At 43.3% G+C, this 20,091-nt stretch overlaps 1 protein-coding gene across 1 annotated transcript in view; it reads right to left on the reverse strand.

Annotated features, from left to right (window-relative positions):
- Nucleotides 1-830: 830 nt before the first annotated feature.
- The window catches only part of LOC147748689 (E3 ubiquitin-protein ligase RNF220-like), a 139,558-nt gene continuing 120,297 nt past the window's right edge, over nt 831-20,091 (reverse strand). The window contains exons 8-12 of the mRNA XM_086936475.1: nt 17,300-17,396; nt 12,884-12,967; nt 12,151-12,265; nt 9,184-9,258; nt 831-1,167 (exon numbers count right to left, since the gene is read on the reverse strand). Of these exons, the coding sequence (XP_086792601.1) occupies nt 1,096-1,167; nt 9,184-9,258; nt 12,151-12,265; nt 12,884-12,967; nt 17,300-17,396 (443 nt within the window). The 3' untranslated portion in view covers nt 831-1,095. The remainder of the gene's footprint in view (nt 1,168-9,183; nt 9,259-12,150; nt 12,266-12,883; nt 12,968-17,299; nt 17,397-20,091) is intronic.

Genomic DNA, 20,091 nt, shown 5'->3' on the forward strand with positions numbered 1-20,091 from the left:
GTCTGTCGCCCACCTTCTATTTGAGTGCAGTGTCTACGCAGCGCCTAGATTGAAATGGCTAAAGCCCCTGTGTAGAAGTCTGGGTACAAGATCACATGTAGAAGCCCTACGTATACTGCACTCTGATGCTCGCCCATTCTTTGCATGCTGCATGGCAAAATTTCTTGGCTGGGCTTGGCGTTTTAGATCTGCAAGGAAGCTACTGATCCAGTAATGCCTTTTTTTGTCCAGACATTAGCGTAAACGATTGGAATGATAGCTTAAATGTGTATTTCGTGTATTACTGTTTTTATCATGATTCCCTACGGTATTTTATATTATGCATCTTTGTAATGATTTTATTCTTTGTACTGCTTTTATGATATGTACCGTATCGAAATAAAGCTACTACTACTACATATATTTACAAAATGTTTATTAGCAAAACAATAAAACTGGCCAATATTGATCTTGGCAAATAAACCATATGAAAACAAGTAATTGATTTGTGTACAGCAAACAAATGGTGAAAAGAGGCCTTTAAAATATTCTAGTAAGTGTTATATAAACGATAAGAATGAAAAAATGAAAGACAAAGATTTTAGAAATAAAAAGTTGTTCCTGGACAATTACAGAAAAATCAATTATCTGAATTATTTTAATACATTCTGTATATAGAAACATAGCTTGGAAAAATGGGGAAGCGATCAGTCCGTCAATTGTAGTCAGTACTTTTCAAGTGGACTCTAGTTTATTTTCAGAGGTCTACCTTTCTTTGTCCAGAATATCCATATTCTCCATCTATTTGGCACAATATCCTTGCCCTCCTAGGCATCAAACATTCCGTGTTGTCCCATAGCCACGGACGTGAGCCGCCAACTGACTCACCCAATATTTTAAAAGCTCCCCCAAGTGACCAGCCAATTGAGACTGTTACCAGCATGAAGCCTTCCTGGAGGAAATTTGCCACTCTTCCCCACTCTCCTCCGAATTCCTCCATGTGCAGTGCCCGCTGTGCATTTTGGCTGGTCCTTGACCAATACTAAACATAAACACATCTAAGTCGAAAACCAACAAGTCTTTCTCATCTTTGTGACATCATGTCAGCTCGCGGCATCACAAGTAGACTCTGCGGAGGTCGGCGGGGGACGTGATGGTGTGACACTGAGGGCAGAGCTTTTTTGTTCCCTACAGAGAAAAAATAAATCATTTAAAGCGCATGCATTGCTTTTCAGCAAAGTTATTGGCCCCTGCTTCTTTTTTTCTCTTTTATGAACCTTTGTCAAAATTATACTTTCCCTTTGCCACTTAGACACTAAACAACAAGGTATAAAATATAGTTTTCTTTAATCTGGTTTGTTAAAAGCCTAAAAAAAAATTTACAAACAAAGTTCTTATCCTCAATCCTCTAAACAAGCATTGTGTTCAGTTATACATTCGTAGAAGTGAGATCACTCTGCTTTCTGCATTGTATGTAATTTGAAAGCGAGAGTGTGACATTTTTTAAAAGTATCTGAATTAAAGGATTTTCGTGTATTCTTGGTATAGCTCAACCTAAATAGCATATTTGGCTTCACTCCCAGCAAATTCAACTGATTGATGGCTACTAAATACATTTGTGGGTCTCACCTAAAACAGCAAATGCCCTGCTCTTGGTAGACTCAGAAGCCCAACCGTCACTTACCATTGGTTAGCTTGATTGTCACTCTCATTTCTTTGCGGGTTATTGGTCAGGTGCAGTAGGCTTCTACCATTTTATGTATTCGTCTCTGCTAATTTTTTAAGCACTCTTTTTATATTTGTGTTTAAGCACTTTACGAAAGTGCCTCTTTTTTAGCTGTCTTCCTCATTACTTCTTTCCCCTCCATGTTCCTCCTGCCACTAACTGCCACTGACTGTCATGTTGCACCCCCACCCACCTTCCCTCAGTTTTCCAATTCTGGACGAGGCAGCTGAATCCTTATTGAGCGGCCTTTTGAGCTCAAACAATTGCCATGTCCTTCTTCGACTGACAGCTAATGTTTCCCAGAGGGCCTCTGCCATTTAATAGGATCTTTATGTCTGATGACTAGATGGGCTTTTGACAATCATTGAAGTAAAAGTAGCGTTAAGACACAGAAGATTTTATTGGATCTCATCCGGTCACACCTAACTTTATTAATTCATAGTGTGATGACCCAGCCGACTTTGAGAGACTCGCGCTCTGATGAAAAATTGAAGGCAAGGAGCAATTAGCCAAATTCATAAAAATTGGTAGGTGTAATTGGAAAAAAATTCGCATGAAACACAAAATGCACTTGCATCTTGTCATAATGCATTGCTTCGAATGAGTCCCAAAAATTCCAAAGAATGCTGACTGGAATCTGCACCCATTGCAACATTGATGCAGAATTGTTTGAAAATGGCAAAAATTAAGCACTCTTCACAACCAAACCATTCATGGTCAAAACACTGGGATGTGCAAATCTTAACCTTTGCCTGCAGTGGGAGAAGATAAAAAACTTCACCCCCTTAAAAAATGTGCCTTTTTTTCCCCAAAGAGTTTTTCCTGCTGTCAGTCGTACAGGACATCAAACTGTAGGAAATGGCCTTTTCTCCTACTAACCCTGAATGAGAGCTCGGAATCCCATTGGCCATTCCCTGACAAACTAAGTGCTTCCTTCTGCCTGAGGTCCCACCCGGGGACTCAGGGCATCAGGGGAGTTTAAGAACTTGCAATGTCAGGACCCAGCAGCAGTATGCCATAATAGCAGACCTGAGAGGCGACAGGAGCATTCCAGCTTCTGTGCATGTCTCATTTTTTTGCTGCTTTTTTTTTAGATTTCGCCTACCAGACAGTGCAAGCTGCTGTTGACAAAAGCTCTATTATCAGGGTACAGTGGGTTTAGAGCCCAGCCATTGATTACTATTGGTTGGCTTTACTGTCACTCTCTTTTGCTTGATTTTTATTTGTCAGCTTGTGTGGGCTTTACTTCCTTTTCTTAAGTTTGTTTCTCCAGTGGTTAGTGGATGCATTACTTGTGTCCTTCCACTTCTCACTTTGAAGCACTACTTTCTTCTGTTTGGTTAAGCACACCATGAAAGTGTATTTTTTTAAGCTGTTTCACTAGTGTACTGCTTTTCCGCTCCTCTGTAATGATCCTTGTTGCACTCTCTTAGCTTTCTGCTTTTCACATGCTCCCTCTATTTTGTACTCACAATCATGTGCTTCTCAACAGCTTTGATTTCCTGCCTGTGATTCCCTCAAGAGCTCCATGTTCCTCTAGCCTGTGTGTTTCTCTTCCTCCAGTGCTCCACATTCCTCTCTCTAACTCATGATGCTCTCAGGTGCATTATATACTGCTTTGGTCCTTGTCGCCCTCCATGCTGCTTCTGCGCCCCAGTGTTCCTTCACCTCCCATATTGTATTCGTCTCTACTACAATTTTCCGTGTTGTTTCCCCCAACATGTGGCTCAAAAAAACAAAAAAAAAACTTTATTGATTTTTTGTTTATTTTTATTTATTGATTCAACTCGAAAGTTAACCCCTTCGATGCTCATGACGGAACGGTTTCGTCATGAGCATCGATTGAGCTGTGCTCATGACGGAACCATTCCGTCATGACCACGCCCGTTTTCGTTAGGGCTCAGCACCGGCGGTAAATCTTACCTGCACGGATGTGGTTAAATCAACTAAATTTAAAAAGAGCCCTCTTCATTTTGAAGGTGTGTGCACCACAAAATGAATTGAGCGGATGCGTCCTAGTGCCCTTTTTGGTTCATTCTTTTGCCATGCCGCACAGCATTGTGGATCTGTACAGCAATGCCAACAAGCATTGGCATAGCCAATAGGTCACGCCCTTGGGAGCTTATAAGTGTTTAACCATGCAACAGTTAATGTTGTTGCACTAAGGATATTGTGCTGCATAACTAAATACTTATAAGGTCCCAAAAGCAAGACCTATTGGCTATGCCAATGCTTGTTGTTAATTTGCCACCAGCATCTTGCTGTTAAATCACAGATAGAACCGCCAAATCTGTTGTACCACTTTATGATGCCCAGTATGGTAACATGAAACAGCAGTGCCATCAGGACCAAATACAAGACCAATGGCTTCTGCCAACAATAAAATGTTCATATTTGTTTCTATCTAGTTGTTGATTCGACAATTATTGTGTAGGAGTGCTGCATTTAATCATTTCAGCATTACCCTATTTAATATTATTTGTAAAAGTTACAATAATACTTTATTTCTGTCACAGACCATAAAAGCAGTTCAAACAAGAGAATACAGGACTACAATTCATCAATAGATTCAATGATATACAAGATAAAACTCACAAATTCATGAAAAAAAATTTAAATACAGCAGCATGACCCTCCCCTGTAACGACCAGACCCAGCAAACTACTCTTAACCTTGCATGATATGCACATGAATGCCCCACATAATGGTACTTTATAAACCTCTCAAGGATGAAACGGAGTCTGATCTGTTTAGATTCAAACTTGTGATCTGTAGCCAACACTCCGATGTCAGCAGAAAAAAATAAACTCACTACCCGTATGACCTATAGAACCTTGCCATCTGCTTGAAAGTGTAGTCATACTGCACAAATGCGTTGTTCAGATCTGGTCTGATTGTAACTGCCTGCAGCTTCCAGCACAAGACAATGGGTAGGCACAAAATGACAATAGCATGCTCTTAAGAAATAAACGTTGGTATAGTCAATAAGTCTCACTTTGTTGACTTGTTGGCCTGGCCAATGCTTTTTTAGGTCTCGGACCGGAAATGCTGGCTTGCCAGCTTCCGGGAGGAGATCTTATGTTTCTTAGTAGGGTCGTTTAACCCTCCTCTCTCCTCCATTGGCTGGCTTCCTAAATGGAGGCCAGCCATTGGAGGAGAGAGCCGTCCCTCCTAAGAAGCTCCGTCTTTTTCGGATTTTGGGGCGTAAGTTTTGCTGTTCTTTAGACAGTGACGTAGTCCGTCACTCAGGACAGCAAAACCACGCCCCCAATCCGAAAATTTTCAGAAGCGCCGGCAGCCATTCTGCTGTTTGTTAAAGATTAAGTAGGTCGCATGCTCCCGCTGTCCTCGTTCCCGCCCCCTCCCGCTGTTCACTGTTCCCGCCCCGAATCCGAAAATCGTTGCAGCCGCCATTTGTTTTTTGCCGTTTTATTCTTGTATTCTTTTGTTATCCCTTTCGGAGTTCATAGCCCTTTCCTGTTCTGAAGTGACCTGGTACGAGGAAGGGAGGGGAGTCGGTTCAGAGGCCATGTCCAAAGATTGACGAAGTGCACCCTTTTTAGCCGGGTCTATTGTCTGCAGTAATTCCAAAATGAAGATATGGATCAGTGTGAAACATTCTTATTTAAAACCCTCCTGGGTGCACTTTTAAATATAGATCCGTCTGTACTTCCATAGTTGTGTTCTGCCATTGTCTTTGACTTGTATGTGGCACACAGCAATCTCCGGTGCTACGCATTGCTCTACTCTGAGTGTAGAGTTTAAGTGCAGATAACTTACCTGGGAAGCCCATGCAGGGTTGTGCTATTTGCGTGTCCGCTGTTCTCGTTTTATACTTGTGTACCGGATGTGTTTCACTTGTGAGGTAGGAGTGAAAACACAGCTTTTAAAGGAGAAATCTCTCCAATGTTGACTAAACCGCTCTGTAGCTCCAACTCTGCTGCTTGCATACTATTGTAGGCATTTATAATTATAATAGTACAGTTTTATATAGTATTTCATACCGTTCTTCTGCTATTTCTAAGCACTTTAAAATCCATGTTATTAACCAGAGTGTAACTTAATTTACATATGTATTCAAGAGTCGTTGGAATTTTCTTTTTATTCAAAATTAGATGGCTTATTGGGGGAGGGTAAAATATATATTTATCTTGCTGTAATCTGACAATGTTAATTTCGCATTGTGGTTTTCTTAGAATGAATATTTCTTGCGAGTGTATATATATATATGCATTGTGCGAAGCTCACTATGCGGTGCGCAGTGAATGAATCTGCTCAGCAACGCGCATATGATTGGGACATGGCCCATGTCCAGAGACTGGACTGTTTAAGGTAGCGGTGGGCCCCTCCTGAACTGCTTGCACGTGTGTCCCGTGGAGGGTCCGCCCACCCGGGGTGCACGGAGGGCACTTCAAGGCTCACATCCATCAGCACTAACCTCCCTCTGATGCAGTTGAGGCAGAGCCAGTGGAGAGGCTGCCCGTGCGGTGTTATAGACATATGTAAATAAATAATGCGCAGGAGAACGAATGTGCTGTGTATTGTGTGTGCTAATATTGACCATTAATGGAGCCACAACAAGCCGAGCCGCCGTGTGATCGTGGCTTCTGCGTGGAAAGTGAAGCCTGCACTGAGGCGTGGGAGAGCAAAGGGGGCTTGTGCTCTGAAAGCAGAGCTGCCAGGCTGCACGGGTTCACACGGTGGCCCTTTGTGAACCGGCCATGTTTAACCCGCCACAGTTAACGGCAGAGGAGTAAGCAAGCGGCCTTAATTGGTGGGGTCAAGCACTGGAAATTATACAAATAATTAGGGACGCCTTGTTCAACTTAAAACATGTAAACGAATTTGTTAAGAGACTCAAACGCACACAACAGGAACCTTTGATTCATACTTGCCAACATTTTAGAGCAGGCAAGTAGGAGATTAAAAAAAAATTGGTAGGGAGAATGTATTTTGCCAATTGAGACTGAAGCAGAGGCAATCTGGCTGAATTGCTCTATTGGCATGTAGTGCAAAGCTGCCAAAAATTAAATGTCGAGGTCTGTCACATCCTTTAATCTCCTCCTCCAAGAATTAAAGGGCAAATGTTCTGGCCCAGGATATATATTTCCGAGCTCAAGCTGCCTTGTTTCCAGCAGATCATGATTTAGCAATCTGAATCGGAGTTCTGCATGCAGGAATCGGGAGGCAGAAGACTAGCCTTGAAATCGGTAGTCTCCCGCCGGAATCGGGAGAGTTGGCAAGTACGCTTGATCACACCGGAAACATCAAAGACACCGACGACAGGGGAAGGAAAAAAACAAGAGACGCAAACACACACGCACCTGGGGCCAAGGCTTTACATAGCAGAGTCCTTGTAGTGCAGATGACCAGCTGTGAGGCGCTATACTAATAAAATTAAATGCGCCCAATGGAAACACATGAAAGGAGGTACCATACTTATAAAAGAAAGGCACAAGATTTACAGGTCTATTTTCAATATCGCTGGAATTCCAAAGCTATTGGCATTGTAATGACAATGCCATTTATTTATGATTTAAAAAAAAAGTCACGAGCAATGCCAATAGCTCTACCTTTAATAATGCCGAGACCATTGCATTGTAAATGCTTGTTTTTAATTGAGTGCAGTAGTCAAACAAAAAAAACACACAATGGTGCGACACATACGAAAGCACATAGGCATCATGAAGCAGCTAGAGGCCAAATCATTCTGTAGTCATTCTGTAGGCACGCACAGGCATCACCATGCATGTGCATGCTTATGGAGTGACAGGCACCATTTTATTTTTAAATATTACTGTACTAAAACACCTTAAAATATTTTTTTAAAAGGAAACCAAATGCTTAGGAACATATGGCAGGTGCTGGGCTCTCTGAAAAGCGTAGAGATAAACAATTTTATTTGTAGGACCAAGGAGGTGTGGGGGAGCAATAGAAAAGTAGGTGGAAAGAGCCGATGGAATGAAGCAATAGCGGGGTGGGTTGGGGGCGAAATAAAACGTGTTTTTATTTAAAAGAAAGGGAGGTGTGGGGGTGGGTCTCAGAGAGCAGCATGTAGTGCAGGGGTGAGTTTTTAAAAGGATAAACGGCACACTATGGAGAGAGCAGGTATGAGAACGAGGAACCAACACGGTGTGAGCAGGGGGAGAGTTACTTGGGGAAGGAGCAGCACACCAGAGTGCAAGAAAACACACACTCGAGTGATGAATGAAAAAAAGTAGCTCCCTGTATGTGAACATAGGAAATATCTAATTAAAAGAACGGTAGAGAGGCTATGCTCCAGTAAAGGAACAAGCACATGAAGAGTAAGGAAAATCATGAAATAATAAGCATGCAAATGAAGGTGACAAGAAAGACAACCAACAGTTAGAAATGGGGGTGGTCCACAACAGGCCTTTTGCAAACAGACAGATAAATGTGCTCAGTCTGTAGATGACAGCTAAAAAGGAATTAGCACCTCAATAAACATCAAAAGCAATTCGGCTGTGAAAGCAAAAGTGTTGGCAGGGGCGTGCTCTGTGGTGGGGAGGGGCAGAGCGAGGCGCTTGGGAGAGCAAGGTTTAATTAGCCATAAAGCCAAATGGTGGCTGCGTGCATGCACAAGCGCGTGGCCGCAAGCTTGAGGCCAGGAAAAGATTGTGGTAGCACTTTGAAAACCCCCTTACTAAAAGTCGAGCAAGCAGCGCATGCACTGCTCTAGGCTCAACCTAAAAACGACTGGCAAGCCAATAGGTCCCAAGACTAGTTCATCGGCTTAGCCAATGCTTGTTTTCTTACTATTGTTTTGCTTCACAAAGCTGGTGAAGAGTTTTAAAAAATAAATAAAGTTGTGAAGCACTAAGCTTGGCAACTTTACACAGGACTATGATAGTCTTAATAAGGGCTCATGTCCTAAGGAAAACAGTTTCATGCACTCTTGCAGCCACAGGTGCACACAAGTGGAGTAAGAAATGTTCTCAAGACACCCCGATTTAACACATGAAAACAGGAATGATGCCGGTCTTTTTAGGGCTAACTTTTCACAACCGTCTACAAACACCACAGCATGGTACACCTACTCATTTAGTTATTTAATTCACATCTGTCTTCATTTGTGGGCCTCTGAAGGAAAGATATATTGTTGGCCAGACTCAGTATACAGATTTTATGTTCCATTTTTTGCCAATGGACATTTCGCCGCCTGCACTGCAGCACCTCATCAACGCCAGATTACAATTCCATTATGACCTATGGAACTTATAATATGGCAGACGGGATATCCGTCACGTTTGTGATGGAGTATCCTATGCGCCAAGATCATACTCAGGCCCTTAATGACGTTGGTGATTTTGAGGCATTCCAACTCAGTGAAGAGAAGGCTAGTCTGACTTCTAGGGAGATACGGGGCACTGTAAGAGAACATTAACAAGATAGATTCAAAACATGTTTGATCACAGGATGAGAGTAATAGATGTTATTCATTAAAATGCATAGATTACCAGAGTTCGCAGCCAACACTGTTCACAATGTATGTGCCAACACTGAATGGAAGTAAGTGGTGCTGAATAGGCGTCCTGCAATGAAAAGAACACCGATTGTTGAAAATCGTATATACAGACAGACATATATATTTATAATAACATTAGAATGCTGGGAGCTTCATTGAAGACGATGAAGTGACTCCATGCTAATAATGACTGGTATAAGCCCTCTGCTCCAACAATCCAATGTCAGTCTCTATGTTCCTCCCTTTTAGTTTACAACATTCTACCTTCGGTTGGTGGAATGGTCTAATACCCTTAAAGCCCTTCTGCCTTGGGCTATAGCGTTTGTTACAGGCCCTCTCACTCGTTTTAGGCCTAGCATGTGACTCAGGCCTATAAAGAGCTTTCAAGGCCTTTAAAAACCGGTTTAGCCTTTGGCAGCAGGCTATAAGGCTATAATGTGACCCAACAGCATGGTACTTAGAGCTCCTGTTCTAATAAATGCACTTAAAAACGTTTATGACTGCAGCATGAAGTTCAAAATCCATTTTATTATCACAGTACAGTGACATTGACTAGACAAAAACAGTGTTCACTGCTTCACAGAGTTCATGTTCCAATAACTGTACACAGGGCAATAACTCTCCTAAATGTCATAGGCAGCTTCAGTGTGATTTTACCATGCTCAACAAATGCAACCCCTTATCTCCCGATTTTGATTAAACAACTTTGTCTAAAACAAATACACATGAATAAATGACATTTTTTAAGCTGTGTATGTTGATGTGCAGAGTGGAATATGCTGCATATTATATTACCACGACTGGGGTAGGGGAAACAGCCTTTACAACAATGTTTTTACCACGTTGTACCTTTACCACACATTTTTACCACACTAGTTTTAAGAACGCTCATGCTTTTACAATGTTTGCCTTTATCACGCACTTAAGGTACATTGTAGGGTATGGGGATGGGGGTCTCCCCCAACAAATACATTGTGTATATATATGCAAAAGAATATGCAATCTAAAAAAATGTGAGGTGAAAAATGCATGGTAAATGCATGCAGAGTATTTCCCTGCGTTGTTACGTGAGGTAGAGAAGGTGAGAGGTATCATAACCAACTCAGGCTTCACCTCTCATGAGCCAGTCCTTCCCCGCATTCTCAACAAAGGTAATAATAGAATATTACATGCTGCACATCTCTATATACATTATGGCCCAGGTTTATTAAGGTTTTGCATTGCCCTTGCGCCACCTAAGGGGATGTACTGAGCCACACAAGACCTCCTTGCGTGGCCCTGTTTGGCTTAGTAAAACTGGAGTTTTACTCTGCATGGTGGGGGCATTACATGGGTGGAGTGTGGATGTTCCCACACATCCGCCCATGTATTCTGAAGCATTTCTGGATTTACCAACACTAGTAGACCTGGGAATGCATCCAAATAGTACACCTTCCCACCATCTTGAGGGATGTGGCACATTCCTGCCTTCTACCTTTCACGCATGCAACGCAGCAAGTTGTTGTGCTGCGTTGCGTGAAGAGATGGTAAATCTGGCCCTCTATATCTTTATGCAGAGAGGCAGTTAGCAAGATTTATGGACTGATGGACAAACTTGTGGACACTGACAGCCACAAATGGATGGATAGACAGACAAACAGTGACACAGGATAGACAGACAAGGAGACAGACAGAAGACCGGGGTAGCAGATGGGGGATATGTTAATAAAAGCAAAAGGATGAAGACAGGAGGACGGAGAAGGATACACACAGCCATGGACTGATTAGATTACATCATGGGTACTCACAGACAGGGGCCACAAAGTATGGTCTGTGATGTGATCGAGGGCTGCACAGATGCCAGCAGGGTGGCAGTAGGGGGTCCGGGTGGGTCAGGGATTGGGTAAAGAGGTCTAAAAACTTGTTAAACAGCCAAACATTTATTTGCAGGTTAATAAAAGCTTGTCCATTTATTTATCATTGTTTTCTGAATATTAGTGCCCAGCACCTAATGCTGCTGTTCACTGGGGGGGGGGGGGGCACATGTAAAGCTCAAGAGGGCCGCAAGCGGCCCACGGGTCGTACTTTGAGGATCACTGGGTTAGATAGATACATGCCCAGACTGGCCATAGCGGGCTCCAGGCATAATCCCCCGGTGGGCTGGAATGTTTGGGATCCGGTTTTGGAGCAGTGCTTGAAACTAGCAACCAACTCCCCCCTTGCACCCCCACCCCTGGCCGGTGCTTTTCACTAACACCCCACCCTCCCTGGTTTGGTCCAGCTGAATTGCCTGGGCTAGTTTGTGTTCATAACCGGTGATGGATGGATGGATGGTTGGATGGATGGATGGATGGACGGATGGATGGATGGATGGATGGATGGATGGATGGATGGATGGATGGATGGATGGATGGATGGATGGATAGACAGACAGACAGACAGAAAGACAGACAGACAGACAGACAGACAGACAGACAGGTAAATAGGCAGACTGTCAGGGATTCTTGGATGGATGAACAGGCAGACAGACAGAAGGACAACTATAATCTACACGCAATGTATCTTGTTGACATTCACAAGTACCTCAATGCTCTGCTGCCACAATCAACTGTGAATCATAGAGTGCCTATTAACTCAAAGATCTTCAGCACAGTGCCTGCCCAGTTTCACTGCACTGGGAGATCATTTTCGATCTAAGCAACCCCAACCAAAACAGATCATTTATACACACTTTCTCTGAAAGTTTACTTTTGGCAGAGCCTTTCCATGCACAGTGGCAAATGAACGCAAAGTTTTTGTATATGTACTTTTTACAGCAGAAATTGTCACCAAGGTTACAATTTTCACTCAAATGTGGTAAGGCATAAAACGTTGCAATTTCCGCAAGGTGCAAATAATTCCATGAACCCATGGAAAGGTTGCGAAAAGGAACAACGCAACTTCCACAGCCCTAGTGGAACTGTGACAAGGGGCTGCTTACCAAGCAGATGTGACACTTGTATGAATCAGCCCGAAGCAGACGTTGTGTAAGTTCCTGAATCTGCTCCTTCAGCATCTGCATTGTTTTGGCAGCGAGGCCAGCTTCCTCTTCCTCCCTGCAGAGATGGAGCGACAGGGCACAGTGTTGGCCCTTGAGATATGCAAACACTGGACACAAAAGCAGAGCATCCCCCGCCCCATGTGGTATCGAGGAGCAGAGGTAAATATGGCATCAACACGCATCCCACCGCATACACAACAACCACATATTAGTAGAAGAGACTGCGAGAAGAACTGCAAACATCAGGTAGCATGTGACTGACAACAAGTGTTGGAAAGGTAAAGATTGTAAAATGATTGATTTAAAAACTTTTACTGCCAAAATGTCAAAGACGCAAATCTGCCCAAAAAATGTCAACATGCACCTAATTTGATCAAACGGCGGTATGCAAATATGAAAGTATAGGCGAAAAAATAATTAATTAATTAAGTCCTCCTACATGTGGAAATGGGGTTGGCTGGATTTAAAAATGTAAAAAAGGTCAAATTCTTTTGAGATATGTATTCATGGTCGATATTTGCCTGACTATACTTTTGAGTCTATGATTTTCAGGCTGAAACTTCACACACTGACCATGCAGAGTCCATTCCACACCGCAGAGTTGCATTCACCCCAATTCCCATTTGATCACTCTTAAATTCCATCCATTACTCTACCATAGCATCTTAATTACCTTTTGGTTGAGGTGTCCAGCCGCACACTCACAAGAGTACCATCTTCTGCCACCGGCGAGGTGCTGTAATTGGGGGACTGGAATCTAAGTAAAGGTTGGTGAAGGAACGGATTCAAAAAAAGGTAGAGCCTGGCAGTCAAAACCTGTTCAAAAACTTTTTGCAAAAGCATTTATAAAGCAAGCGTCGAACCTCGAAGAAACCAGAAATTCTACAAACACTTCTCGAAAGAATGGAGCTTAGCAATGAGGCTCGATGGGTTTCCAGAATAGTCTAGCAACCAATTGGCTCATAGAATCTTCCAAAGGTCAGAAAAAAGACCCACAAGAGTCCCAGAATAATTTGGCACTCACCAATGACCCCAAAGGGTGTGCAGAAAACGCCAAACTCCGCGATGGAGCACGGTGGTAGCCCAGAAAAAACTCCCTAATTGAGGTCATTGGGTTTTCTTTCATATATCTATACTAAGGAACTCAAGGTCTCAGCACGGAAGGACTTTCAGAAATATTAAGAACTCCACAAAGGCACTTAGTGGGGCCTTTTGAAACATGAAAGACTAGCAAGGGAACCTGAGCGTTATCCTTACCTTATCACTGGAACAGAGAGATCTTACGATCATCTGGATCCTTCCGGAGGTTAACCACAGATGAGCCACACATTGACTACACTATTCACTGGAGTAATCATAATGACTTATTTTGTCTTTGCACCAGACAGGATTTGGCTGGTACCATGAGCTAAATTAACAGCCACTATTATCTATTTTCCTGAAACCCGCGGGATGATGTTGCATGACCACATTGGGGTTGTCTGGCTCCATGTCATATAGAAAATAAATGAGCAGACTGTGGATGCCCCATACGCGGGCACAGGGTGAGATTTCACAAATACATGAGAGTACAATTAGTGTTTTTTGTCATGCAAAGGGTATCTTCTTGCAAATTTTGCTGTTATTTCAAGACTCATGGGTAAAATTTTTCATGATCCATGATTGTACCGTTTTATGAATTTTAATTATTTGTATATAACTGTTGACTGAGACTAATCCTTTAAGATGCTAGTAACCGAGTTCTGAAGGCCCTCTAAGAGTGACCTACCCTGAGGGAAAGCTCTCCAGTTTAAGGATAAATTGCCTGATTTAGAGTTTGGTAGATGCATTGTCGGTCAGAATGTGCTGAATATCCTGTCTGCCTTATCATACATGTATTATATCCTATGGCACTTGTAATAAGGCAAACGGGATAACCGCCACTGTGTCTTGGAGAGATCCCTCCATTAAACTCAAAATCAGTCCCTAATATTGCAAGATTTATAAAACTTTTAATTTCCCACCTTCCCCTTTCAAATGGGATCGCAATCATAAAATAGTTAAGCGGAAGGTACTTATGTATGCAGACCTGCTTGATGTTATTGTTACAAACGTCTCGTAAGGTGCATCAACATAAACCCTTAATCGCCAAAGTTTTGAATGAAAAAATCTGTTTCGTAGGAGAAACGATGCTATCTGCAGTGAACGCTTATTTTTACCGAAGCTTTGCTTGTGGGATATGAGAAAAGAAATTTCATTTGAATACGTTAATTTACTTGCTGATAACCTTTAACTGGAGTTGAATATGATTGCTGATATAGTAAATGTATAACCTCTGCCTTAGTAGAATGCACAGTAAGTAATTATGAAATCTGTGTACAGAGAATTCATGTATATGTTGGACTCGTCAGCCCTCAATTATTACGTGTGCATACAACACTCACCAGACCCCACTCTTTATGTGTACTTTTATTTAGGTTTTTTTTCCGATTACTGGTGGAGTGGACTTATAGAGTGTTTTGGCACTACTGATACCCCTTACTAAAATGCAGTGACAAAGGCAAGACATACTATCAGTGAACATCAAACCAGGTTCTGAGCAGCCTCCTGAACTTGTAAACGCTGGTCCAGCTCTGATCGACAATGGAAGTGAGTCCCACAGGCCAGGCCCCAGAACCTCGAGATCTTCCACCCGGAGCTCTGAAGCCTAAATCATGGCATACAAAAGGGTCCAATAGTGAAAGATTTCAGCTGACGATGTGGGGAGATTTTTTTGAATTTATGAGAGAAAATGCTGATGAGTGACAGTAGAAACCCCAGTGCGTTGAGCAGATGGTTTTGAAGTGAATGCACTTGTTAATGGGTGACCAGTGGCATTGGTGTCGATATTTAACCAACCAAGTGATGAAACGTTTTCAGGTTACCAATATCAATCTATTAGCTATATTCTGGAGTTTTTACAGGCGGCCAAAAGATTTCTTTAGGCAGACCAAGTTATGCAGAGTTGCCATACTCCACATGTGGACAGCAGGAAGGCATTTGGCAACAATCACACTATGAGAGTGTGAAGGAAAAAGTGAAATCAAGCTGGGCTGTTTAATCTGAATTATACACTGCTTTGTTACAGCTGAGATCTGGGGTTTGAGTGATAATGTAGAGTCTAAAATAAAGCCCAGTTTACAGGCAGATGAGAACATAGCAGGCCAAGAACCTATAGATGAGGGCCATTATGAGTATTAGACCTGGTTTGGCACTTTGGGCTGACTGTTATAATGAGGAGCAGGGTTTAGACTGATTTTCATATGGCGCTACAAGCTGGGGTGGCACGGCGAGCAAAAGAACAATGGATTTAACCCATATCTCTTCACTGGAAGTCAATGTTTGATTTATTCAGCATTCCATCCATCATCTGTGTGTGCAGTCCCAACTATTAATCATATGGAAAACCGGGAGGATCTCATACTGACTTGGATCCAGCTTCAGGAAAATCAGTTTCATCAGTTTTGAGTGACGTCAAATCGGAGTCGGCAAACAAGCTGGGTGTCATCAGTCAGCAAGTAAACTGAGCATCAGGAGATTAAAAGTACAATTTCACTTGAATTCTATGCCCAATACGAGCCAGTAGGCTTACTTGCAGATAAATAAAAGTGCGGAAATTCGGGATACCTTTGGCACTCCCCACAGGAGGGTTTTTGTTTCATTTACGTACCTTGATAATATACTTCTTCAAGTTATGCAGATGTGGACTTTAGAATAGTGAGTCTATACTTCCCTCTGTGCACTTACCTTCTCGATATTTTGGTCCTCAATATTCTGGTCATGATATTATGTGACCTCGATATTACACACTAAATGCCTCTAAAGGCATGTGATATTAATGGTGTTGAATGCAGCATTAATGTAAGGACCCCTACTTCGTCTACATTAATTATCATGTGTACATTGGCAATAGTTAACGTTATAACCAAATCAGTACTGCAAGCTGTTGAAAGGCTGCTCGATAGTCATGCAGTAGTTGGCTTTTCGGGAAGCAGATTTCTCAGGGAGCTTTAAAATATAAGGCAGCATGGAGGTGGGATAATAGCTTTTAGGGTCAGTTGGTTCTAGATAGGATTTGATTAAAAGAGCCCTCACAATGGCCTCCTTAAATCTATCAGAAAATTACCTGGAGATAGTGAGGAGTTCATAATAGACCTCAAATGAGGGGCAACGTCTTCCTTAATAATACTCCAAAGAAATTCTGGAAGTGTGTCCTTTGAGGAAAATGAAGGTTGCTACTGGTTACCATTGGTATTCAATCATCAATGGAGTTGGATTTCAAGAAAGTAACACACTTATTAAAGGAAGCTTTCATCCTGGTGACTGAAAAAGCAGCACAGGAGGCCGTTAGCGGGGTGGAGTCAGTGGTAAGGGTCAGTTCTTAATAGATCTTTTGAATTTTGTTTTCCAGAAGAAATTTGAGAGGTCATTGACCAAAGGTTTACACGGAATAAAACTGCTTAAGACTAAAGGGTTACGTAGCAGGATAATCTTTGCAAACAGTTCTTTCACAGAGTTCTTAGTGTACAATATTTTAAAAGAAGAGTATGACCTTTTGGTAGCTCTAATATTATATCAATACTTGTGTAGCTGATGACAGTACAAACATCGATCCGCAGGATTGCAATTTTCCTGCGATTTCTACTCTAGCCTCCTTAAAGTTAAATGTTACTTCTTAATGGCAGATACTTGCATGTGTTAGGTTTACTACTGCACTTTAATCCAAGAGGGTGTACAGTGAATGGTAGAAGTGGAGAAACAGTTCACTAAATTATTTACAAAGGTACAACAAAGTAGAATAAAAAATGGAAAACCAAACTGATGAGAATGAAATATAGCAGTACCATATTCACTAATGAAACTTTTAAGATTACTTGGAAAAATTCCAAGTGAGGAGTTGGAAAGATGGGGGACACTAACTCCAAAGCCCTGGTATAGACGGGTCCCACCAGAGCCAAAGACCCCAAAGGCACAATTACGACTTCCCAGCACCTCATGATTAGAGAAGCCCAAGGTAGTGGAAATAAATGCACACAGTCACCTCGAATCTCCACAGAGTTGTAAAGGATACTGATGTGGAAGGAACGGCGGCTGTTCATCTCCTTCAGACTCAATGTCCACATCGTCCTCCCTGCTCGACGTGCTCTTGGGGGTCGACAACTGTAACTCTGTGAAAGGTGAGGAGCAAACACTATTAAAGAAGGAAGCTGGAGGCCGTTTACTGTAGGTAGATTCCAAGGTTCTGCAATTAGAACCACAGTAGAGTGACAGTACCCCACTTCCTATGCAATCAATGGGTACTCGGTACCCCCATCTTCCAGTTCAATGACGGGACTTCACTTCCTGTGCATTGAATCGGAACTGGCTGTCCCCATGCTGTGCGTGGACCTTTCAGTTCAATGGCAGGGCCCCACTTCCTATGCACCAAATAGGTACTTGGTGTCTCCCACAGAGCATGGTCCTCCCAGTTTACTGACAGTACCAAACTTCCCTGAATGGGGTCCTTTAGACTAGTGCTGGTAACCAGCTGACCTATCTTTGTCCACTGATGGTGCCCCACTCACTCTTGCAGTGAAAGAGGGCCTTCCGTCAAGAGCTGGTGAATTCCAGTACAGTGCCAGTCCTGTCAGCATGATTCGCTGGATCTTGCAAATGGGGGCCCAAATGTCGCTCTGTAGATAGACTCACAACTTCTATATGCAGTCTTCATTCATATATGTAATACCTTTATGCTCTCCAAATAGTGCCACTCCCTCCCTATGTAGAGCACATGCTCCTGGGCAGAACAAGCCTAGTTCCCTCTATCTGATTCCAGGCCCTTGCATTGCTTGCTAGTGATCGTTGCTGTGTAAAATGACCCCAGCGCCCTGATGCTTCTGGGCCTCTCAGTCCACCCTCATTCACACCTACAAGTCTCAGACTGTATTTATTGCCAACATCATTCACTGGCTCCTACCTAAGCAACTGAAACATAGTTCATTCACATGGGCATCCCTTTGTCCCAGAAGATCACTACCACCTCCCTAAAAGTTTCATCTTTTCCCCTATCATCTTCAAACTCTACAAGAAGCCCCTTAGGGCCCTACTCACAATAACGATTCAGAAAAGGGGGTGGTGATGAACAGAGTGTCTGAATTAAGCAGACCACTCTTACCCAGTCCAAAGATCAGGGCTTGATCCATCACCGTTTTTTAGCTCACTGCACCATCCCAGCTCAGAACCTGGCTACATGCAAATTAGTCTGTTCCTGTCCCAGTGCATGATGGGAACTGGGCAAATCAAACTACCAAGCCAATTCTTATACTGGGAAGGAAACAAGCTTCCGGGGACCGGTTTCTGGCATTTCAGCCGTCGTCGGCCCGGCTTGCTTGAATCCTGATGGTGCAATGAGCAAGGGACTCACATCTGAGTATACCCTTCCACGCTTATGGTGGACAAAATGATTCAGAAAAGGGGGTGGTGATGAACAGAGTGTCTGAATTAAGCAGACCACTCTTACCCAGTCCAAACATCAGGGCTTGATCCATCACCGTTTTTTAGCTCACTGCACCATCCCAGCTCAGAACCTGGCTACATGCAAATTAGTCTGTTCCTGTCCCAGTGCATGATGGGAACAGGGCAAACCAAACTACCAAGCCAATTCTTATACTGGGAAGGAAACAAGCTTCCGGAGACCGGTTTCTGGCATTTCAGCCGTCGTCGGCCCGGCTTGCTTGAATCCTGATGGTGCAATGAGCAAGGGACTCACATCTGAGTATACCCTTCCACGCTTATGGTGGACAAAATGATTCAGAAACCGGTCCCCGGAAGCTTGTCTCCTTTCTGGTGAAGAATTGGCTTGGTAGTTTGGTCTGCCCTGTTCCCATGATGCACTGGGCCAGGGACAGACTAATTTGCATATAGCCAGGTTCTGAGCTGGGATGGTGCAGTGAGCTAAATAACGGTGATGGATCAAGCCCTGATCTTTAGACTGGGTAAGAGTGGTCTGCTTAATTCAGACACTCTGTTCATCACCACCCCCTTTTCTGAATCGTTTTTGGCCACTATAGGTGTGGCAGGGTATACTCAGACATGAGTCCCTTGCTCACTGCACCATCAGGATTCAAGCAAGCCGGGCCGACGACGGCTGAAATGCCAGAAACCGGTCCCCGGAAGCTTGTCTCCTTTCTGGTGAAGAATTGGCTTGGTAGTTTGGTCTGCCCTGTTCCCATGATGCACTGGGCCAGGGACAGACTAATTTGCATATAGCCAGGTTCTGAGCTGGGATGGTGCAGTGAGCTAAATAACGGTGATGGATCAAGCCCTGATCTTTGGACTGGGTAACAGTGATCTGCTTAATTCAGACACTCTGTTCATCACCACCCCCTTTTCTGAATCGTTTTTGGCCACTATAGGTGTGGCAGGGTATACTCAGACATGAGTCCCTTGCTCACTGCACCATCAGGATTCAATCAAGCCGGGCCGACGACGGCTGAAATGCCAGAAACCGGTCCCCGGAAGCTTGTCTCCTTTCTGGTGAAGAATTGGCTTGGTAGTTTGGTCTGCCCTGTTCCCATGATGCACTGGGCCAGGGACAGACTAATTTGCATATAGCCAGGTTCTGAGCTGGGATGGTGCAGTGAGCTAAATAACGGTGATGGATCAAGCCCTGATCTTTGGACTGGGTAAGAGTGGTCTGCTTAATTCAGACACTCTGTTCATCACCACCCCCTTTTCTGAATCGTTTTTGGCCACTATAGGTGTGGCAGGGTATACTCAGACATGAGTCCCTTGCTCACTGCACCATCAGGATTCAAGCAAGCCGGGCCGACGACGGCTGAAATGCCAGAAACCGGTCCCCGGAAGCTTGTCTCCTTTCTGGTG

This window comes from Lissotriton vulgaris, chromosome 1_1 (genome assembly GCF_964263255.1).
Source record: "Lissotriton vulgaris chromosome 1_1, aLisVul1.2, whole genome shotgun sequence".
Classification (NCBI taxonomy): Eukaryota; Metazoa; Chordata; class Amphibia; order Caudata; family Salamandridae; genus Lissotriton; species Lissotriton vulgaris.